The 25,733-nt window shown below is 31.4% G+C and overlaps 1 protein-coding gene across 7 annotated transcripts in view; it reads left to right on the top strand.

Moving 5' to 3' along the window:
* The window catches only part of EPHA5 (EPH receptor A5), a 353,202-nt gene that overhangs the window by 228,182 nt on the left and 99,287 nt on the right, over positions 1-25,733 (top strand). For all 7 annotated transcript variants that reach the window (XM_032259288.1, XM_032259285.1, XM_032259284.1 and 4 more), the window contains one exon: positions 24,614-24,738. In XM_032259288.1, the coding sequence (XP_032115179.1) occupies positions 24,614-24,738 (125 nt within the window). The remainder of the gene's footprint in view (positions 1-24,613; positions 24,739-25,733) is intronic.

Below are 25,733 nucleotides of genomic sequence, written 5' to 3'. Positions count from 1 at the left end.
AAAAAATAGTGAGGTTTTAAAAATGCAGACTTTGTGATAGCAGTCTTAAATAAATTATTCAAACTCTTTAATATGGCTTATTGGCTCTATGTTATTTGCCCCTGAATATGTTATTACCTCATGTCTTAGTCTCCAACTTCACCATTTGTGTCACAGCCATATTGAAACATATTTAAGTATCTCAAGTACCATACAATGACCCCCAATCCCTCCACGACACATACACACATATGTTCTTTCTCTCCATACATGCACCCCATGCCATACATGAGCGTCCCTATACTCTTTTATGTGACTAATTTCTGTACATTATTCATATCTTAATTTAGAATTCATTTCCTTTAGTAGACTTGCCTGATTCTTCAGTTCCAGAAGAGATGTTTTACATAGGTCTCCCCATAGTACGCTATTGTACCACTATAGTTATTTCCACATTGTAATAGCCTCTTTTAGTTGTCTGTATCCCTCCCTAGAAGCTAATTTCTACAAGAATCATGTGTGTGGCATTCACAGTTTTCTAGTTTTTCTTTTCTTGTAGTGTCACTGTATCTATCAATGTTTCTAATAAGATATACAGGAAAAAATCATATTTATTAAGTAATGATTAAATGAACAAATAAATGTTTTCTGACTGATTATGATAGGATTTTATTACAAAAGACCTAGTTCTAGCCATTATATAAAGTTATTCATACTAACACAATATAGCTAAAATCATACTAAGTTTTAAAAGTAATAAACAAATAATTGCTACAATTGAATTAAGCAAACATCTATATTTATTGAAGGCATTGTAACCCATTTTGAAACATTTGCTATTACATTAAAAAATCATGAGGGTGGAGCAGATAATTGACATGATCTAACTTTGTTTTGCAAAGATCACTTTGACAGCTATGTAGCTAACAGCTATATGGCCAGAGTGAAGAAAGGACACCATCTAGTATGTTCTTAAAGGATTCGAGAGAGATAGTGGTGGCCCAGATGACACTGGTGACAAACAAGGTAGTATATTTTGAATGTTCAATTTCAAAATAAACTCATTATTAAAGAAGCATTTTGTCCCTAATTGGTAATATTTCCACTCCTTGAGCTACTAGAGGAGATAAAAGAAGAAATTGTTAGCTTTGCTCCTGAGGCTTTATCCATACGTGGATTTGAAATAGTTTGAAGTATAGCTATTTCAATTAAAATTATTATTTTCGTACAAGAACATTAAACTTTTTGTTAGTTTGAATGATGAATGTAATAAGTGTAATCTGTCACAAAAAAAAAGGTCACTGAGTAACGGCATGGAACACCAACCTATAGGAAAAAAAGGCTAAAATTTTAGATGGCAACAGATTTCCTTCCAGCTTGCAAGTTAAGCCTGGAGTACACAAATATATTTAATGTGAATTTTCCTGATGATAAATTTCCTTTAGGATGCTCACAGTCCTGTTGGCATCTTCATTACCAGGAAATTATATGATCACTTAAGTTTTCTCATAAAGCAGCAATAGCTAAAGGCTTCCCGCTATTCATTATTTGCTTTAAACTAGCTTCTTTAATCTGTGATTATCGGCACTCTTACATACTGATGAATAAGTCAATTAAATAACATTTTGTTTAAAAATGTAATATTTTTGTTCAATCAGTTATAAACTTCATAGCCACATACTGAATCAAATGAGGAAAATCTAAATTATTTTGAACAGTCTGTATATAAAACTAAAATTTATATATAACACAATTTAAATCATGAACCCAAACACTAAACTCCAAAGTTTTTAAAGTACAGATTGATCTAAAGTTACCATAGCCTGTAGTTTATGGATATTCTATAAAAATATATATCTTAAACATGAATAAAAAATAAACATTTACAGATTAGAAAAAGAAGTATTTTATTTATTAGAAGTGCAGAATAAAACATAAGTCATAGTAATACTTCTGATTCAACTCTTCTAAAATCCATTACTATTTGTTTGCTATATTTTCTGTATTGTTTAAACAAAATTAAAATGTGTTAAGTGACTAATTCAAAGAAAAACTGAGGTAAATATCTATTTTTGTAGGTATCCAGAAACATGGGGATATGTCTAGGGATAAAAGAAATTAAGTTTTTGAGATAAAAAATGTAATTAGTCCTAAAAGCAACCAAGCAAAATGCATGAAAATTTTTAGGGTTTGTATAGTCTTCAAAAATAGTGATGAAGTGGTAATATAATACAGCAAAACTACAAAAAAAAGAAGGTAAATATTGGTTACAGCAACAAAAACTTAAATAAAATGCTTCTGTTCTGGAATAGAGCTACAGTTTACACATTAAGTATTTTAGCTAAACTTACGACAATAAAGCACACTGGCTGGGAATATTAACATTGTGCAGAATTGAGGCAATCACTTCACTTGTTTAAACTTAATTTCTCGATTGGAAAAATAAGATAATATACATATACAAGGTAGCTTTTTATAAAATTCTTCTATCAATGTACTGCGCATGGTAACATTCAATAAATGGAGCTTTGATTTCTTCTACTGAGATTTTATAAAGATTAAATAAGACTTTTCAAATGAAAGTAACTTGTATCCACAATAATATTATATTTGGCAGTACTATATAATAGACATTGGCTAGATTATATGTATAGATATCATATCCTTAATCTTTATAACAACTTAGGGATAGATATTATCTTCATTTTATAGACACAAAGAGAGCTTCAGAATGGGTAACTGATTTTCCCTAAAATACTCAGTTAGAAAGTAGTAGAACTGTAATCTAAGTTCAAGTTTGCACTATTATAAAAGTAAAACTGTTTTAATTAAAACATATAGCCTCATTACTTGGTAGCAACATTAGTAAAATTGTTATGTAAGTACACAGATCTATCATGTCAGTCTTTCAAGTAAGAGTCAACCTACTTAGTGGGAATAAATGTTTCCTGCTACAGCACAAATCAAATCTACAGGAACCTTGCACTTATGCACGGGTACCCCCCCAGCGCACATGTGCGTTCACACACACACACACACACACACACACCTGCAAGTATAAACTTGTATTTCAGTGAAATCGGTCATCCTACTATAGGCTACTTTGCTATTGCTAGGACTGAGGCTGAGACCCAGCAAACCTGTTTCTCCTTTGCCCAATAGCTTTCTTTCAGAGTTCACCAATAGAAGGCAATACAAAGGAGACTAGAAAACAGATGGAGTGTGCAAGGAAAATTGTCCTTCCTATTGGCTTGCCATTCCAGGTATTACTGCTCTAGTAATGGCTTCCTGCCTTCACAGCAACAGGAGATTCATACCTTCATCTTCCTTAGGCACTCCTGGAACCAGACTTATTCCACCCCTTCAAAGGCCCTCCTCCTGGCTTCTAAGGTACCAGCTACAGCCAGGCTTCTTGGTTCTGATATGCCTTAATTTTTTTCTGTCGACCTGGAAATGATAGCTACCTCTTTCAGTGTTTGTCATTGGGTTACCTCAACATTTCCTTTACATATTACATGGCCTCTGTTGAAATATCCAATATGTTTACTATTTTCCTAACAAGATTCCCAACTCATACAATTATAGGTTTTGTGCAGCTAAAATTTACCTACATATTAGAAAAACTTGGGTAGCTTTATGTAATTCAGATAGGGAAAAGCTATATATGGATATACTTTTTTTAAAAAGTAATGAAAGCAGAAACATCTGTGAAGTACAATGCCTCGGTCTAGACAAGTTGTAAATAACTAGGGCAAACCCCAGGATACTACAGCTGGACCTTCTCATCTACTATACCTGACATTTTAGATTTGCTCTTCTAAAAGGCAAGTCTCCAAGGTGTTTTAGCTTTCTAGCATCGTTCTTTGAAAAGAACTGTTGGAGAATATAGTTTGTTCAAATAGGGACTTTAAAGGGTTTCTAACTTCTGAAGTTCACTGTATAAATGATCATGATCTGGTGAACTTAGTAAAGATCTGAGACTTCAGAGTTGTCATCTCAAGTGTCAGGCAGTGACTCTGACTGCCGCGAGTCACTTACCTTCCTCTGCATTTCAGTTTCTTCTCACCTTATGGGGCATTGTCAATTCATAGTGACCATTCTTTATCATTACAGACAACACAAAATGGCTACAAAAATGTTTTGTTACTATCTCTAAGAAAAAATATGGTTGTAAGGGGCATATATAAATTAATTCTGCTTTATTATTTATAGAAACTCAGAAATTTAATAATGCAACATATTTATATAAAATATGTAAAAATTATTGTGTGGATGCATGAGTTTGTGTGAATAGTTACATATTTGCATGCCCAGTTTCTACACACATACAGGTACACAGAATGGCACTGATACATAGGTTTATGAAGTCAGTATAACCTAGAGATAAAGAGTAAATCTTTGTAGGCAGACTGTATTTTAGTCAACTAGAGATGCCATCGACTGGTTGACATAAACAACAGAAATTAATTTTCTCACAATTCGGGGGATTGGGAAGCTCAAGGTTAGTGTGATGTCCAATTAATTTTTTGGTAAGAGTTCCCTTCCTGGCTTGCAGACAGTTGCCTTCTGCTGTGATTTCACGTGGCTTTTCTTTGGTACATACATGTGGAGAGAGAATGAAAGATCTCTTTAATTTTTCCTATTCTTCTTATCGTGGAGGCCCTACCCTAATGACCTCATTGAAGCCTAATTATCTCCCAGAGGCCCCATTTTAAATTCCATTGCTTTGGTGGTTAGGACTTCAATATATGAATTTGGATGGGGGATGGGGACACAAATATTCAATTCATAGCAGACTGCATGGAACCTCTTCTTATAAACTGAATGACATTGAACATTTTACTTAGAAAATTTTACATAGCCTATTTATGTATATATTAAATGGGATAATAATAGCATTCAAGTGATTTGGTTATTTGGTTTTTTTTATGATGCAATCGATGTCAAAGATAGATGTGATCTTTTTTATCCTAACATATATAGAACTTTCACCACGTGCCAGTACTGGCATAGTACTGGCACGTGGTGAAAGTTCTATATATGTTAGGATAAAAAGATCATAGGCACACACTTACAACAAAGATATAATCAAGAAGTGCAATTGATTTGTCTAACTAGTAGATTTTCTTGATAATTATTCTATTTAGCTTAGATTAAATTTCTTGAGAATAATTTTTTATTCTGATAACTTGATTTTCCAAATGTACCAAACTATTTTTTCTTAATATGTTTTACAGAATTGGTGCAAGTCAGTAATCTACTTTGTTCTTTTAAATAGTTACAGTAATGAAAAGCAGAAACATCTGTAGTTGTAGTGTATTCTGTAGAATGGATACACCATAATTTGTTCTACTAGGTAATTCAAATTGCTCTTTTTTCTCTTTCTTACCTCCTCTCTTCCTCCCTCCCTTTTTTCCTTTCTTCCATCCTACCTTTTAGAAAAAAAAATTCCTGTTATAAGTAATACCAGAGTGAGCATTTTTAAATATACATTAAATTAGTTGTAAAGATTAATTATTCTGGGTATATACATTTCAAATTTAAGTAAATACTATAAATTTACTTTGCAAATCACTTGCATTTTTTCAAATAAATTATAGTAATACCGATTTTCTCACACCCTCAGTAATATATGTTTTTAAATTATTTTTAATTTTGCCAGTTGGATAGTTAATGTTTTAATTCACATGCAGCTAATCACTTTTTTTCATGTTTACAGGTCATTTGTATTTTTCTTCAATTACTTGCTTTAGATGACTAACTTTTATATTAGGTTATTAAAGGTGCTGATGATACTAGAAAATTAATATAGTATGTTGGGAGGGATTATCCATGTTAAAGTTGTTAACCTTTTGTCTATTATGTGGTAAATTTATTTCTGATAGTTTATTTGTGGAGAAATAAATCTGGAAACAATAAATTACTCATAGCTAAATGACATCTGGTTGAAAATTAACAGAGACCTAGGGCAGACTACTACAGATAGAAATCTTAGCCCTACTTACTTCTACTATGCTTGCTAAGTTAAAAACATCAAAGACATTAGTTTATCTAAATCAGTTAAATGCAGAAACCCTAAGAATTTGGCTTTCCTTTGGTAAATGCAAATATAAAAGAAAACAGAAAGAATATAACATATTGTGTACAGAATAAAATATACTACTGAAATAACTAAAATAAATCTGAGTAGTTTTGGACAGGGATCGTGAATTCTCAGTTCAAACGCCTAAGAAGACAAATTAAAGTACCCTGTTATATGTCTTTATACTTAGTTAATTGTTGATTCATGTACGTTTTCTTCTTAACTCAAGTGCTTTTATGTCAGCAACTTATAATTCTAATTCTACTCAGGTTTAGGGAGGAATTTTCAACCAGCACTTGCAAGATATTAACTCTTGGACAATCAAGAGTTTCAAAGAGTGGTTGATTTTGACACTTGTTATCCCAAAGTATGGGGCAGGGTGGAGGAGAGGGGGAGAACAAAAGTTTTCCTAGTTGAGCAAAGATTATGCGCCTTTTATGTAAGGAATTAGACACAAATAGAACAAACATTAACCTAACTTGTACAATAAATCTAAGCAATAACAACGTGTGAAATACCTGGGTTTCCCTTATAAAATATAAATTAGTTTTTACATATATGAATGTATTCAAGTATTCCAAGTTTTTCACCTCTTTTAGGATATAACTTCTATTATATAGTATGGTGGTATCAATGGTTAGACATAAGGACTCTGAATCCAAATTTCCTGGGTTTTATCAACTGCACTGCTAGTTGTAATTCTTCCCTACCTCAGTATCTTCATCTAAAGAATGGGCATAATGGTAGTAGCTAATTCACAGGATTGTTGAGAAGTTTATGTGAATTGGTGTATGTAAGGGTTTAGTATATTTTAGTTAATTAATTTTGTAGAGTATTAGCTGTTACAGCTATTTTCAAATATAAACTGCCTCAACCCTTATATTTTATTTACCTTCTCAACTGTAGTTCTGAGTTCTCACTCCTTTTTCATAATTACACATTATACAACTTAAACTTTTAATGTTCTTTTCTTTTATATGGTTTACTCCTTTTCGGCTGACATTCTTGCTATTTTTTTCCAAATAAAACCACTAACCATCCTGTAGCTAGCTCTAAAAATTAGTTTTTAATCTCATCCTACTTCATATCCTTATGACATAGTTCTCTCTACTGTTCACTTCTCCACTCTTAAAATGTTATTTGTCCAATGGAAAAGTTTCCATTTTAAGCTTCAGCTCACATATTCTCTTATTGAAATCCTTCATAACTCCTTTCAGCTCCATTTGGTTCTTACTGTCTTCTTTGTATTTCTATAGACTTCCACTCATATTTTATAAGCCAAATGTGGGAAGGTCTTTCAAAGATGAAAACATAGGAAAAGTTATACATGAATGTGTATGTGTATATATATATATATATACACACACACACACACACACACACACACATATATCTAGATACATATACATACATTCATGTGTCTGTATTTATATTTAAATTTATACTTACATTAATATCTGTATTTATATGTATATTTCCAAGTATTATATGATTATTTAATTAATTAGTAACTATTTAACTGATACAGGGAATTCACATTGGGAGAAATAAGGTGAAAAAACAAATATGAGGCTTTTGCAATAACCTTGACTGCAATTCAATAATTTGAGTATTGTTATGATTATACTTGATGTTTTTTGTCATTAAATGAATGAGCTTATAGGTAAATCAATAGTATTTTGAATGCAAATGAATGTCAAGACAGTATGGACCTTCTTCTTGTTCACTGCTGTTTTCTCAGTAATTAAAATAATGCCTGGCACAGGATAGGCTCCCTGCAAGCATTTAATTAAATAAAAGGATGATCCCAGTATGATGCTATATGAGCAGATAAATACTGTTTTCAGAAACCAGAGGATTTCATTTCTCAAATATTTTTAAAAGAATGCAGTATGATGCTTATGAGATCTGATAAGACACCATAGGACAGAGAAAAATGATGTTTAAATTTTAACTGTGTAAATTTATGATGTATTTTTTTAGACTTTTAACATAGAAATTGTATCATTTTAGTTATTTTAAAATTAAACTTAATGTGGCATTAAATCCCTGTGACTTTGTGAGTTAGGTAAAACAGATATAACCCCAATTTTACAAATGACTGTATTGAGGTACTGGTAGGATTTCTAATTTTACTACATCTTGGCAGAACTTAAGCTGTGCTCCAGATTCACTCTTAAATCCAATATGCAATCCAGTTGCATAATCGGAAACAACATGTTTAAAATCCTTTGAATGACTTCCTGGTCAGTGATGGGTAATTTTGTATCAGAAATGATCAATTCCTAATTATTATAGATTTCAAGGAAATGTAGTATTTCTTGATAATTCTAAGAAGATACTGTCAATTTATTTTATTATCTAATAAAAAGTGAAAAGTATTTTATTATTTGTGAAGTTTTCCAAAACTTGATTTATTGTTTTTAATTAATTAAAGAAATAAATTCTTACCCTTAATGTAGGGTGATGGACAATGTTAAGGCCTATTTGGGAAGTTTTCCCAGCACTTGTAAGGATAGCCACTGTGTACAATAAGAAATTGGCTCTGATTGGCAGGAAGCCAAAGGTTTTTGTGAAAACTTATAAACTCAGTAGGATGGCTCTGTTTGCCTTCTTTGCAATATTGCAAGCTGAGATTCTGGAATAAGTTTGAGAAAAATGGCTTTGCTATACATGGGTAAAGTGGGGAAATAAAAATAAAATAATATTATAAATAAATTATAATAGTGTTACCACTTCATTTTTCCTATTAGAAACTATTGTTTATTTTTATAGTTTAATCTTATTTACAGATTCCTGAAATATTCCTTTCATTCTCTTTAGACACACTGACAAAAATTAGCACATCATTCATAAATTCCTGGCAGTGAATGCTATAAAAAGAGGATCTTTTTCTTCTTTTCTATGTTATTATGATGGAAATATGTAAATCAAAAGCCTGGTATTTTTTCTTAAAGAGGGCATAAAAAGCAAACAAATGAGTGCTAAATAAAGGGAAAAGAAACTTTTGGCATTATGTAATTGATTATAGTCATTAAACTATTTACATCCCTCTAGACAAAAGCTAGTTATAGATAGGTCAACTCATTTGTAAAAATAGTCAACATTAGTTATCGTTCTGGTAATGTTATGTTTATTTGATCTTATGCTGATTTAACTGTTTCAAGCATGTATATTTCAAAATATATACTACATTGTTAAATCTAAGGATATTTTACTGAATTTTGTACATATTCATAAAAAAAATTGAATCCTAAATTAGTCAACTTTTCATACACATGTGATACCAATTAGTTTTTGCTTAATCTGTCTCTGAATTGTTCCATTTAGTTACTTGGGGGTGATTTAGTAATAGGAGATATAACCATCCAATCCTCTAAGTAACTAGGAGTTTAAAATATGACAGAAGGAATTTTTATTTAACATGAGTGTCTCAAGAAATTGTGGATAAATAGAGGTTAGTTACATTTTGTGTGTGTATATGTGTGTTTATAGCACTATTTTAGTAGACCTTGATGGTAGTTGATCAGAAAACATAGAAACATTTCCCCACAGTGTTAAATACTGTCCGAAGAATACAAATCATCCATTTGTAAGAATTTATATAATGCCTTCTGATTCCCCAAGTTCTACTTTATCAGAACAACATTGTGTCAAAATGAATATTTCCAAACTGACCTAACTCCTACAAATGTAAGTCAAATTAAGCAACTCTCATCAGTAACAGCTTAGTCTACCTCACAGAAAAGAACTTGATCTTATTTGTAGTTATTTCATTACTAAGGGTTTTTATCATTATTCATTGAGAACATTATAGTATCTACTATCACTGAGAAAAAGTTTGTAATTCAACTCTAAAATTATGATAAATGATAAAAATCACAGGGTAGAAAAAATTATATTTAAATTTTATATAATAATTACATTTCATTAGTGCAGGTATTTAATTGGAGATGTTCAATACACAGTCAGATAATTGAATCCACCAATTGTGTATGGATTTTCTTTTCTAGTGTTTCACTTCTATGCCGGCAGATGTTTTTAACCATCAGAGAGAAACTGGTGAAAATGGTTTGCATTGACACTCTAATTTTACATATAAAAAGGCCCTATTTGCCCCTAATGCTAAGGTAGTGACAGGGCTAGAATGGAAGCTCTCCTCAACTCGAGTCTGGGGCTTCCAGCAGCCACAGTGATTTTCAGATAACAGGTATAAGAAGAATAAAACAGTGCAACATCTAGACAAGTACTTTGTTTATAAACCCTTAATTTATCTGAGAATATTTCAAGAATATGCATACCTAATTAGATATCCCAGCTTTCCCCTTGTGGCCATGAGAATCAGCATCAAACCTGTAATATTTTGATATTTTAGTATCTGCTATAGTTAAAAAATCCTTTGAAAATGAAAAAAAACATATAAATGCCATCATGATTCTTTTTAATGCTTTCAAGAATACTTAATCTAAATTCTGCAAATATTATTGTTAGTCTGTATGTGTGGCCTCATCAATGAAAATGATTCCACTCTGTGCCAAGAAACCTAACAGTGTATACAAATCATGGACTGATCCAAGATGCCTATTATACAGATCTAAAATTCTTGTTGACATTGAGTTGAAATTTAATGTGTAGTATTAAAACATTCATGAACTTACACAGGGTCTACATATAGTTTATGAACAAGTATTAAAATGTGAATAATGTAGGTGATCCTATTTTACTTTTATGTGAATTTATATGTAATATTGACAGTTAGTGACAAATTCCTATCCCTATATATACACCATAATTTGCACATAAAGAAGGCAATGGGGAAATTATAAGGACATATATTTCTGTGTCTCCTGTGTATACTTGATTTTAATCACTATATCTTAAACAATACATCGTCTGGCTGTGTTTTTCATTTTTGGAATAGGCTGAAAAAAAATCACATAAAAGTCTTCCTAAATAGAGTGTCCTGGTTAGATACTTCATGGTCTTAAAAAAATAGTGTTTTGATTTCAACATAATAATTTAGTAGCTAGGTGGCCTACATTATGTGAAGCAGCAGTCTTGATTCAAGGGGAAATTTCCTGCTTATTCCACTGGAATTTTGAAACATTTGATGAAAAGTTGCATTAATTTATGTAAAAGGCAAGTGATGAATGGAGAAGAGATTAGGGAGAGCAAAGGGAAGGGATGCATTTTTTAAAAATATTTAGTGATATTTCAAAGATTAGATCAAGTTCCAAAAAATACCCCTGCATAAATGAATAGAAATAAGATATTAATTTGCTAACTAGGTTTAAGAAGTTCCATGGAAAATGTTTGGATATGTTTACCTAAAATATCATTTTATAGGTGCATTTAACAAATCCATAATAAAGATATTATTATAAATATATTGCCTTGGCCTAGTATGTGAAGATGCAAAGCCTGTAAAATGATATAGACACAAATATGGTGAAAACCAGGATATATATAGATGTGATAGGCTGAATAATGATGCCCTTCTAAGAAACATGGCCACAACCTATTCCCTAGAATTTCTAAATATGTTACGTTAAATGGAAACAAAATTTTGCTAATGTGATTAGATTAAGGATCTTCAGATTGGTAGGTCATCCTGTATAGGGAGATTATCCTAGCCCACTGTAATCCAAGGGTTTTTATATTAATATAAGAGACAATAGGATTAGATAAAAAGATGTGACTACTGAACAAGAGGCTAGAGTGAAATTGCATTTTTTTTTTTTTTTTTTTTTTTTTGAGATGGAGTCTCACTCTTTTTGCCCAGGCTGGAATGCAGTGGCACAATCTTGGCTGACTGCAGCCTCCACCTCCTGGGCTCAAGTGATTTCTCCTGCCTCAACCTCCTGAGTAGAGTAGCTGGGATTACAGGCATACACCACCACACCCAGCTATTTTTTGTATTTTTGACAGAGATGGGGTTTCACCATGTTGGCCAACCTAGTCTCGAACTCCTGACCTCAGGTGATTCCTCTCTCCTGGGCCTCCCAAAGTGCTAGGATTACAGGCATGAGCTACCATTCCCAGCCAAGTGAAAGTGCTTTGTACATGGAGGAAGAGGCTGGAGCCCAGAAATTCCAGTAGTGTTTAGAGGATTGAAAAGGTATGGAAACGGATTTTCTGCTGAAGCCTCCAGAAGAAATAGCTCTGCCAATACCTTGATTTTAGACCTCTGACCTCTAGAACTATAAGATAGTAGATCTGTGTTGTTTTATGCTACAGATTTGTTGGTAATTTGTTGTAGCATCAATAGGAAATTTATGTGATAGGATACTTTGGCATGGCTGTGCTGAAATATATCTGAATGTCTGGATGAATAGAATCAAGAGTCCCATATTCTATGGCCAACATAACATTATAACTATGCATGTTCTGACCAACATAATGCTATCACTATAATTCTAAGGAAATATCAAATATGTTGGTGTGGTCTTATGACTTTGTTTCAACAAAGAGAGGTCTAGTAATCAGAATGGGCCTTAGAATATTTTGTTTTATATTTATGTGTATTTTAATATGGAAGCTTCCCAAAATTTTACCCAAACTAAGTTTAGCTTCTATATTCACTGCACAAGGAAAGTGTTTATATTATGGAAGTCATTTTTAAGGTATATCAAGAACTATGTCAAAAAGAAATACCCTACAGTGTTTTTAATGAACTAAGAATAATCTGCTTCAGTACTCAAAAATTTTATTTTGTTCTGGTTTGCATACTTAATCATCAGTATATAATGCTTTGCATTAGTGGGTGTTTTGCATAGATCACTATGCTGCATCTCTCTTTGAATTAACTTTACCAACCACCACATTATATCTTTATATTTAGATGCATCAGGTGAAGTACCTTTAGAATCATACATACCTGTGTTTAAATCCTGAATCCATTACTTATGAGCTGTTGGTACATAAAGTATGGAGGCACTAAATATATTTACAAATGTATTTATATATTATATATAATTTATGTGCAAATCCATTTATCTACTTCAAATAAAAATAAGATACAATCTGCTTCAGGTAGATATAAGAGCAATAGTAGAAAGTGATATCTAATCAACTAAAGGCAATTTTAAAAAATGAAGAAGGATGAATAGATTGAAACAGGATTAATTTAAAAAATAAATAAAGTAGTCGGTCGTAGTGTTGCCCACCTATATTCCAGCATACTTGGGATGCTGAGGTGGGAAGATCTCATGAGCCCAGGAGTGCAAGCCAAGATTGCACCTCTGCACTCCAGCTTGGGTGACAGAGTAAGACTCCAATATCAAAACACAAAAACAAAAACAAGAAAAACAGAACTACAAAAAAAGAGCTCAAAATAGAAGTCTAAATCTAGTTAGATGACTTCCAACAAAGATTTCAAACACATTATGATTTGTTTCCATTGATTAACTATAGACTTCCTCTATAATCAACCTTATTTCCAGTATTTTTAAATGACTTCATTGGATCGATCGCAGGTTGTTCCTACCTATTTCACTTCTATATATATGATAAGTTTCTAAATTTACAAAGATTACATTATAGCAGTTAAAATATATAGCCATTACTTTGAAAAGCATATGAAAATGATATTTATTGCAATGCTCAGCAATTTTCACCTGCCCCAATTCCTTTTTGAATTGACAAGAATTGGTTATTTTTGTATCATTTTTGCTCATAAAACGTATAGTTAATCATTAAACTTGAGCTAGAATCAAACTTGTAATATAACGTCATGAAGGCTTTTTTCAAGTTTACTCCATTCTGTTTTTTTAAATAAAAGTTAATCTGCAAGTAAACTGGCATTTGTCATTTTTATTCATACATTTTGAGAAACTAATATTCTATTATGTTTTTAATGATGATATTACAACTTCACAACTTGTCAGAAATATCTTACACCACTTTCCTGTTTCACTGGCTTCCTGATAGATTGGATCTTTTTTTATTGGGCACATAACACATGCTTATTCTTTTTCTAGCTATAGAAGATACAAAGATAAATGAGGCCACTCTCTGTGCTCAAGAGGTGTATAGTCTGGAATTCAGGTACACGGATTTTCAGAGGAATGATCTAACTTTCTATATCTGTGATATCTAATACTTTTCCCAAACGATTTATTTTTAATATTCCTAGTTGTATGGTCACTGGCCAGGGTACATGGAATTAATTGTGATAGCCCAACTCACTAGTGTTTGGCATATAGTAGTTTATCAGTAATATTAGGGAAAAAGAAAAGGAGGGAGAATGAAAAGAGGCAAGTTGCCAGAACACTTTTCCTTTGCTGGGGAGACCTCTTAGAAGTCCGTGAGATGGAAAGAGAGATGTTTTGAGTTTTGAGGAAAGGAATGTTCTGGGACAAGTAAGGAAGAGACCTACGTATGAATCCTTCAGGTCTCACTATGTTACTCCGCATGCAGGTTTTAAGTTACTTTTTACAAGTTGTTATTTATTAATCACGAAGTATCAAAGTTTGTGAAATATATACATACACAATTTTAAATATATATAAACTAGATGATATTTATGGCTATCTGTATCATAATATTTGCCTCAAAGTGTTGAAATGTGTATTCCTTAGTAGTAGAGAAAATTGAATTTGCATCTAGCATGCAGGAAATTTCTCAAAATCCACAGTTCATCTTATCTATGGTACAGCATGCAGAGAGCAGTCATTATGTGTGTACTGTTAATCGTTGTGAGGATTATGATTTATCTTGGCTTATTTTCAGAAGACAATTTTCAAGTTTCATCAATATAGAAGTATATAGGTTTCCCATATGTTTGAACACTGTCATATAAACATATCACAGGAGATCAAAAATAGTTGTAAAACTCTGTTTTAGGTCATACAACTAAGGGTTGATAAAATTACACGTCACAGAATGTGCAATAAAGAGTTGCTTAATTTTTATCAGAGACTGTTTCTCCTATCACTTTTTATAGTGTCAGCTTTGCAAAGCACTAAGGAAACAGCAAAAATTAAGACATTTATATATTCAAAGAAAAAGTTAAATAATCTGAATCATCTTTAACATAATTTTATGTGCAATGACATATTAAATGTATCACTCTATTTAGAGTTATTCTTTCGTTATTCTATGGAATAATACTCAGGAATACAAACTCTGAAGAAAGACTGCTTAGGTCTTCCAATTTCTGGTGGGCTGAACTTGGATAATTAACTTCTGTACATCAAAAAGGGATGATGATAATAATTTCTACTTCCTAATGATGTTAGGAAGATTGAATGAGTAATGTATACAAAGTGCTTAAACTATAAAATGTCTGGAATATGTTTCATATAAATGTATTCTTATAGTACTGCAATTACAATAAACTCTTTATTTATGTATTCATACATACATATATTTGTTCATTAATTTAGCCAATATTTGTTAAACAATTCTCAAAGTACAATTTGGAATTTGTTCTTTCTTATAGCTGAAATTTTTTCAAAGCACATCTTGGGCCCTTTGCAGCCAGTATTATTTACATTTTATTTACTTTTAAAAATAAATACAAGCCCAGACCACTGTTCCAGTGGAACAAAAAATATGGACTTTATGCCATTTAAACTTATGATGATAGATATATAATACCATATTATGTCAGCATGAGAAATTTCTCTGCATGATCTGTTTGAGTAAAAAAATGGCCTTACGTGTGACTTGAACAGCAGATATTTCACACAACTGAAGAATATATGATTTGATTCATTAGTCCTGTGGCTTAAAAATTAAATATCTGGTAATATTACTAATGTGGAACAGAACGTTGTGGTTTGGCTTTTTTTCTGGACTTTAAAAGGTTGACCAGCTGCAATCATTAATCCTGTATTTTCTTTAGTTTAAGACTGCCATGTTGCTGTTGGAAATTATGCTATTTAAAGATATTGTGATTGGGATGTTTATGAGAGCTGCTGGTAAACACCACTCAGGTCTCACAGTTATTCTGTAATTGTAAAGTTAATTTTTTGGTGTCTACTTGCATAATTTCAAGTTTTAAAGAAATCTCATCAGATGGTCTCAGCGAGAATGTATTTAGTCAGAGAAGAAGTGTGGTACTGAATTTTAATAGTATAATAGAAATTAAATCTGGCCCTTTAAACAATCAATAGATAAAGAACTTATTATCACAATTTCTAGTGAATTAAATGATACCTGTTATTCATGTGATTATATAAGACTAAGAGCAATGAGAAGTGAGAAAGGAAAATGAGTGAGTTCTCTATTTTTATCGTATGTTTGTTTCGCTTTTTACAATGCTTGATTGGATTGGTTTAAATTGTGAAAAATTTGAAGTAGTTAACAATTGAATTAAAGTTTGCACTTTATGACCTTGTTAGTGTTAGTGACTAAGTCTGTAGTTACCAAAATTCTATATAATGTGTATTTATAAGAGGAGACTAATTTGTTCTCATTAAACACAAGCTATAAAACTTGTTTCTGAGCTAACTACTACTTATCTTCCTGCAAAACAAACTGCAATATTCTATAATGGAAGTTTAATATTGAAAAAACATTTTTGAAAATTGCATATAGGGCTGTATTCTCTTGAATATAGTATAACTGAATAATACCGAGTTGATTAAAATTTTCCAAATTTGCCATGGTATCTGCTAGATATAGCCCCATTTTATTTTAAAACAATAGGGTAAAAAATATTAAAATTATATTTCTCATAAAATGGGTATTGTGGTTATTAAGATCAAATAATCATTGACACTTAGTCTGCTTCCTGTATTTCAAAATCTATTATAGGGTAATAACAAGTAGTGAATGGAAAACAAAATCTATGATAATTTATTTGGCACAAGATTAATTTTGATATTCAGAAGGAGGCATGTTGTCATTTTACATCTTGTTACATTTAATATTTCTTTTGTAATTTGCACTGTTATTTTAGAGAATAGTGACTGTGAAGGCCAGTGACATAGCTCTCTATTTTTATTATTATCATTGTCTTTTCAAATTAACATCACTGTGAATGTGACTTCAAAGCAATATTTAAAGTTTATGCTTTAAACTATAAAGTATAATCACATCAGAAATTACTTATTAGCAATTAAGTTACTTCCATTTCCTGCTGGAAGCATTTAATTTTTAATATTTTGTGATTTTCCAGTCTTGGGAAAAAAACAAACTATACCTAATGGTACATTTTAGTGTATAAAACCTTTTTGTTAAATAGATATCCTCTCTCTAGTACTACTGACATTTAAGGCCAGCTATGGTAAAATGGTCGTTTCAAAACTTCACTAAGATCATATATCAAAAGAATCAGTTGTAGGCTTTTAAGATGGAGTGATTTAGGTTTTTGTCTGAGTGAGCATATTGAATTTTTATTTGAGAAAGGAACTTTTAAAATGCCTTTGTTCTTGAGTATAGAACATGGTTAAGTACAAAGTGTGTTGAGAATGCACTGCTAGTTACTTTTTCTGGTTCAGTAGTATCAAATGAAAACATGGTAAGAAGGATATGCTAAGTATGTAAGTATGTAAAATTTATATTATGTATTATAAAATATGAAGTGTCTACTCTTACACATTTGTCGGTGCGTATGTCTGTCTTACTTTTCTGTTAACAATTTTGAATAAGTTTATAATTCAATAACTTCAATTCTCATTTACTTTAGGAAATCTAGTTATTCATTTTCTTACATTCAAATGCTAATATGTATCCCAAAACAAAGATAGCAAAGTAATCACTAGATGTACTTTTATTAAACCAGCTACAAAAGACTTACATGACTCTCTTAGAAATGTGTGTGTGTATGTGTATTTGTATGTGGTGGATATACACACACACATATGTTTGTGTGTGTGCATATATATAATAAGATATGGATTTATCTACATCTGCATTTCATTTAAAATATATGCATGTATATCATTTAAAAATATATGCATACATACATATGTAGTTTGCAGGAGGCATTTAATTTAAATTGTTACATGTTACATTATATACATAGACACACATGAAAATAAAAGATATATTCACTATGCTAATGCCAATGCTAATTCATCTTAAAAAATCTAAACTAATGGTAAATTCATGGGATGTAGTTTCTGTAATTTCCCATGTTTCTCTGAAATTTCTATAACTATAGCTTAGTTTTGTAGATTAGCTAGGGTTTGTCTTCCTATTTTTCTCTCTTCCCTTTTCCACCTTTGTGAAGAAGTGAAAGAATGGAAAGCCTTATAACAGGAGTCATAAGAGGCATATATTTAAATGCATACTTTCTCTTTTATCATTTCAAAAGTCTGTTCTTTACTGAGGGAATATATTTTATCTTAAAAATACACTTAAGTTTTATAATTATTAAATATGTTTATACATATAATTGTATCATATACATAAATATAAAATTGTATGTGTGTATGTAGAGATGTATATTCTTTGAAATTTTTTTTTTTCCAGTAGCTCTCATTTTATAAAGATAGTGGTGATGGAGTATGAGCTTAAAGTCACTTGACTTCTAGTTCTTTATTTATTCTTTGCCCCAGAAGTCTCTAGATTTCCTTGAAATTCTTTAATAACACTGTTTATTCATTTTTTCTTCCCTGTCATATTCATATGTAAGTCAGATACATATTCAATATATACTAGATTCAAATATAGTTCTACCTATATTGTGCTGTGCCAAAAACAAATGAAAAATATATTACTTTGAAGACATTTATATTGAAATTAAACAATTAAGTAACTGAATGACAGGTGGTGAGAGCCACTGTTGGAGTAGGAGGTTACAGATAAGTAAGGTGAGGAGACTAGAATGATCCATATGGTAACTGATGTGACTTCGCAACTATAAAATAGGACCACATGCTATATATCCTTTATTAGCTTTAAGTCCCAGAAAAATAAGATATGTATATTAGAAAAATTAAATTCCATTCTATGTTCAAGGAATTTTCAAGGCACATGAGATATCAATAAATAAGACAGTAAAAGTAATTCCCATCACAGAGGCTATATTTCTGTAGAATATAAGATAACACCCAAGTAAAGAAATAAGCATATAATTTCAAACAGTGCTGTTATAAAGAAAAATAAGAGATTATTAAATGGTCAGTCAGGAAGCTAATTCTGAAAATATGACTTTTTGCTTAAAGACCTGAATAAAGTGAAGATCAATTTACATGAAGATCAGGAAGGACATTCTAAACTAAAAGAACTGCAAGTGTAAAGGGACTGAGGCAGAACAAATTTAGAGTGCTCAAGAAACATATAGAAGGTCATGTCCATGAAAGGGAACAAGAGATACTTGTGGTGATGGCATTAGAAATTTAGGTAGAGGATAGAGCATGTGTTGCCTAGTAATCCATGGGGCAGGGTAATAAAATGACCAAATTATAACACGAACAATAACAAACTGGTTGTTCCTAAAAAAACTCCCTGAGGTCAGGAAGGTTTAAATAAGTAGTCCAATTAAGAGAAAAATTATGATGTCATCAAGGAGTGTAGAAGCAGTTATATATTTTACCAAATTGTCAGAAAGTCTTCTAGGAACTAAGCAAGCAACAGTGAACCACACACAGGATTTTTCTAATTTCATAGATTCTCAGCAGACTAAACCAAATTATGCATGAATGAACAAAATATCAATTTACCAAGAAATACTAAAGGATCAGGAAAATACCAAATACAAGCAGAAATGACCCTCAGAGAAAGGCACAGTTGCTGACAGGGATTAGGATAACAGGTGACAATAGTAAGCCACAGGTTCAAGACAGCAGCAGTTCTGAAAAGCTCAATACGGACCCAACTTCCAGCCTCAGCTTTCTATTTTTTAAAAAAACAAGAATTAATAATTCTTTTCAAAAAATCTATATATTTTTTTAAAATAATAATTAATGCTAGTATGGTTTGCTTTAATTATTTCCTGAATTTTACTGACAAAATGATTGTACCAGTCTTTATTGAAAATCCAAAATCTTTGGTCCCAATTTGACCTACTGAGTCAGAATTTTCTGGAGAGAAGCCTAATAATACTCTGTTGTTTTGAATATTGTAGTGGCCCAGACCTGCTTAGTTAATAAGAAGCACCTTAATATGATAATGCATGCATAGCCCAACATTTTTTGTTAATTAATAAAATCAAGGAAGTTTACTCAAAATTTTTATTAATTTAGAGTCATCAAAGCCACAGGATGTAGGAAAAAAAGCGTCTTATCTGTGTAAGCACTTTGCCTTTGGATCTCATCAAGCATTTAAAACAGTGCCAAGTTCAGTGAAAAGGCTACAAATAAGTTTGACTACTAAAGAATGAAACAGTTAAATAATAATGGAAAATTCATCACTGAAATATTCTTAAACAATTTTCTAATATTTTACAACTGATATTATTACAAGTGGTATTTATTTGGCACCCACCCAGTACCTAACATCGTACCTGAAGAATAAGGTATCAATCTTAAAAAAGATGAATTTATATTATTGTTCCTGTAATAAAGATTGAAAATGTATTTATAAAAGTTAACTAACAGAATTACATAGAGATAGCTGGCTGCCAAAATACTTAAAGTCAATTCTATCTGACTTCAAGCTATCTGTGCCATGGCAGGCCTTTCCATCTTGGAACACTGTGCCTTAAACTAGATTTCTGTATCTGAAAAGTAAGGAGACTATATTGTTTTATACAACTGATGGCAGGATTTTGTGTATTATTGTGTCATTGAGATATTAGAGGTTTCTACATTATATCATTATCAATAAGTCAAACAGACACAGATGAACAATTCTGAACAATTCAGCACATACTAGACATATGTATGACACTGAACAATTAAGTTCAGTTGGATGACTGAAGGTGGCACCCACCATTAGAGTGGCAGATAAGGTTACAGATAAGTAAGGTGAGGAAGCTAGAATTATTTATGTTATAATTAATTAGAGTTGGCAACCTCAGTATATATGCATCTTTAGGTTAATATAGATATAATAGTTATGTATAGAAATATGTATAGATATACTCAAGTTAGTATACATATTTATGTCCTTGTCCTGTCAGCTGAGAGGGCTTAGGAGCAGTGGCATCTCAGTGGCAAGGAACACACTCAGCACCCAGATCTTAGTTTCTAGTGCCTTCTCCAATAAAGGAAGCAGTGCTCCTTACAGAAATGGATGACTCCAGGACTGGAGCAATGAATAAGCAAGATGAGCCTAGAGTATTGGTCTTTTAGTGCCAGAAGGTAAGAAAATAATGTCAAAAAAACACAAACAAACCCATAATGATGGGAGTATATCAAAGAGACATGGAGCTCTGAAAGAGCTTCCAACAGCCAAAGCATTAACAAATTCAGTTAACAAAATATTGCAGTATAAACCAAGGTATGAAAATATCCATGCCATACTGATGTAAAAAAACAAATTTAAAAAGGAGGAAAAAAAGACAAATTTCCCATGCAGAAAAATTCCTAACAATTTAAGTAGATATTCTACCATCAAGAAAGTGAATCATAAATTCCCACTCCTTAAATGTGGGTTGCAAATAGTGACTTTCTTTCAAAAAGTACAATATTGAATGCTGGGGGAAAAGTTTTACAATGGAGAAACACAGTAAACACTACGTCACTTAGGAAGTCAAGGTTAACATAACAGTGGTGATATATTGATAGTGTGTACCCTCAATATGATGTAATAGGAGTGGCAATTTACCTTTGTGGTCAGCCCCCGAAAAATCCACAACCCCATGTTAATCATGAGAAAAATATTAAATTAATCCCAATTGAGAGACAGTTTACAAAACACATGATCAGTGTGCTCCAGAGGTGTCAAGGTCATCAAATCAAGGAAACTGAAAAACTTCCCTAGCCAAGAGGAGCCTAAGGAAACATGATGACTAAATTAATGTAGTATGCTGGATGGAATCCCTGGACAGAAAAGGGTTATTAATTAAAGACTAAGGAAATCTGAATAAACTGCGGATTTTAATTAGTAATAATCTATCAGTGTTGGTTCATTAATTGTGACAGATAGAATGTGTTAATGTAATAATGTAATATGTTTCTAATAGAGGACACTAGGTTTAAGGTATGTGGGAACTCTTGTTTTTCTATAAAACTATTCTAAATTTAAAACTTAAAATATTTGAAACAGACCAGACAATTAGTTCATAATGGAAACTGTAGTAGCCCAAAGGATCTGTATCTTGCATATCACACTAATATGCAAAGGTTAGCTCTAACACAGAAGCTACAATATAGAAAATTTTGGAATATTTCTACATATCTGAAAGCTACAACTCAGAACTTTTGTTCATGATTTTATACTCTTATCAACTTGATTTCTTTGGTATTTTTTTTCTCTCCTTATACAGGGGCAGTAGTAGTTTTATGATTTGACATCATCCATCAAAATTTTACAAGCACAAATGCTCTAAGTCATCATTCTCATTTAATACCAGACTTAAAAGGTTGAGCAGGCAGAGAATGAGCAAAAGGTATTAGCGAGGGAGACAAATAAGATGAATTGAGCATGCTCCTTGATGCTGACAAACCTGGTTACCGTTATTGTAATGTGCATGATACTTGCAGTGGTGTAGGATTACTGCCATTCACAATTTGTGTATCATCATTATGTCCCCAGGAGCTGTCAGCATCTCCACTTTCATCAGCTTTACCCAGAAGATGCAGAGATGCTCTTGTCACAGAGGAAATTATCCCTGATCTATTCTGAGCTCAGAAGTGGTTTTCTCCCCTCATTCTAAGCCAGTATTTTAAAGCATAGTTTTAGCTACTGAACTGAGCTTGCAAAACACTGGTGTTTGTTAACTAAGTGTTTGAAAGTGAAATAATTTATGCTTAACTTTGATGAATGTAAGTAAATAACAACGTATTCTACTTTAGGCTGATTGTGTCTGTTTTGGTATTTATTTGTTGTCTTTACCACAAAAGATTGATTTTTTTTTTTAAGAACTGATTAAGTTTTAAAATGAAGCACAAATCCCAAACTAATATTATCCTAGTATGTGCACCTATGATGAGATCAATTTGGTTTTGAATAATATATAATTATATATGCATTTGCCATTCATTCATTCATCCATCCATTCATTCAACAAATATTTATTGAATTTCTATGTGCTAAACAATTTTCTCATCTTAGAAATACATCAGTGAACTAAACCAAATCAATTCCTGCCTTCATGGAGCATACATATTAAACATAATGTATGAAAAGTAAGGTGGTAATACCATCAATTTATTAAGTAAAAACTGACAACTATTTATAAGAAATAGATACTTTTTTTAAAAAAAAAGATTCTACTATAGTAAAGTGAGTAAAGAACTTTGAAGACTTAGTCTTTCTCTGGGTTCTTTACTGTTGTGTAAAGCAATAACTATGTAGTGATAATGGGAAATTGGGCATAATTCATGATTCATAAAGATATTCACTACTTAACAAAATATATTCAAAATCTCGTTGTCTTCCTTAATCCTCTGTTGTTTCTATTTCAGTAATGCTAGTATTTTTTGATAAACACTACAGTGAGCTAGGGGACCCATAGCTTACTCTTCTATGTTGCCATGTCTTTTAGACATGCCTATACAAATATCAGCAGATTGATAAAAAGAACTTTGACTCAAATATTCAGATGTTTTGTGAACTCAAAATATCCAGACATATCCAAAATAGCAGATATATAATTTCTATTTTCATTAGACAAGTAGAGGTTTGATAGAAACTATAGCAAATTGCGATGATCACCAGAAGTGATTATGATTCCTAATGAAATATTTGGGAAAATTGAAAATGACAGAAAATGTTCATTTTATTTGCTATTATTTAAAGTGTACCATATCTTTAGTGGCATGTTTCTTTAGGAACCTGCCCATGTTTAATATCTAAATTTATTAATAATTTTAGGATCCATTAATTTCAAAAATAATAAATAACAAAAGTTTGTGTTGTGCAAATGTGGTAATATAATCATGTATTAACATAATGGGATATGTCATACAGAGTTCATACATTTTAGAAATTTAGAGGATACATAAGGTTATCAGGAATGTCTTTATAAAATACAAAATAAAATAATTTTTATGTTTCTAAACTACATGGAGAAAATATAGACTACAGTTTTATTATGAAAAAAATCCTGAGGATATTTAGCTGATTTATATTTGTAAAAAATCTTCAGAATCTTTAAGCCTTATATAGAGAAACTAAAATTTAATTGGAATTTTTTTTATAATTCTACATTCTCAAAATGCCAATATATATAATACAATTTTATATTATTTTACATATATTATATGCATATATACAATATATATTATGCAATTTTATGTATAAATCAAAGACAATTGATTCTTCAGTCATAATTATGGAGGCTAGAAGTGTACAGGGAGATCTTTTTTCATATTCTGCTGCTGCCAAATAGTTTATCCTGCCTAGATACTGCCATATAGTCTAATATCGGCTTAACGGAGTTTCACAGCATTAAAAGATGAAGTCATAGGACATTTGAAAGTGCTAAACCCAGAACAGGTTTAATTTTAGGGCCTTATTAATCACACTGCTCTTTATTTAAATATTTTGCAGCTCCCTCTCCAGTTACCAATGTGAAAAAAGGGAAGATTGGAAAAAACAGTATCTCTTTGTCTTGGCAAGAGCCAGATCGCCCCAATGGAATCATCCTGGAGTATGAAATCAAGTATTTTGAAAAGGTGAGACTAACAGAATAGAAAATGTCCTCGCTTTCTTTCTTTTTTTTTTTTTTTTTTTTTTTTTTAGCAACTGCAATTATCCAATTTGTAGAGAGTATGCTGCATTTTTATGTATAAATCAATGACAATTGATTCTTCAGTCATAATTATGGAGGCTAGAAGTGTACAGGGAGCTCTTTTTTCATGTTGTGCTGCTGCCAAATAGTTTACCCTGCCTAGATACTGCCATATAGTCTAATATCAGCTTAACGGAGTTTCACAGCATTAAAAGATGAAGTCATAGGACATTTGAAAGTGTTATAAATACTTAAGCTGTAGACTTTTGGTAGTGACTGCAGTGTGCTAACAGAGAAATCATGTGTGCTTACGTCCAGTAACTCAACATAACACCTATACTGTTATGGAGATATGAAAGATGAAACACATATATCACATACAATTTTTAAATATTCTAAGCAAACATCTGGCACTGTAGTGTAAACTTTATGCTTAAATTTCAGGTAAAAAATAAAATATCTATACTTCACATTCCCTATATTTTCTTGACATCCTCTTGTTCTCTGAGTCTCTTATAGCAACTTTTATGCATTTTACCATAATAGTTATTGAGGTCTAAATGTTGTAATAAACTCTTTTCCTCTTTTCTGAATTCATATCCAAGTGAGCTATAAATGAAGGAGTCATACAGATGAAAACTGAAAAAGCTTATAATTTCTAAAACTAGGCTGGAATATGTGGCTTAGATACGTAGCCACCATGAGTCTTCCTACCACTTCTGCCCCATTCATCTGTGATTTACAATGTTTATATATTGATTTTATTAGTAGGTGAATAGTCAATTATTTTTTAAATAGTCATCTTTCTAGGAATAACTTACTGTTAGTATTACATACTACTATCATATCATCAGGAAACACAAATGTTGACACTTGTATTTCAAAAACAGATAATAAATACATTATTTGATAACAAAAATGGGTTATCAAATAACAAGA

This window comes from Sapajus apella, unplaced genomic scaffold, assembly GCF_009761245.1.
Source record: "Sapajus apella isolate SASKATOON/1434 unplaced genomic scaffold, GSC_monkey_1.0 scaffold108, whole genome shotgun sequence".
Lineage (NCBI taxonomy): Eukaryota > Metazoa > Chordata > Mammalia > Primates > Cebidae > Sapajus > Sapajus apella.
Note: the sequence above shows the minus strand (reverse complement) of the source record. Positions and strands in the feature narration are given on the sequence as shown.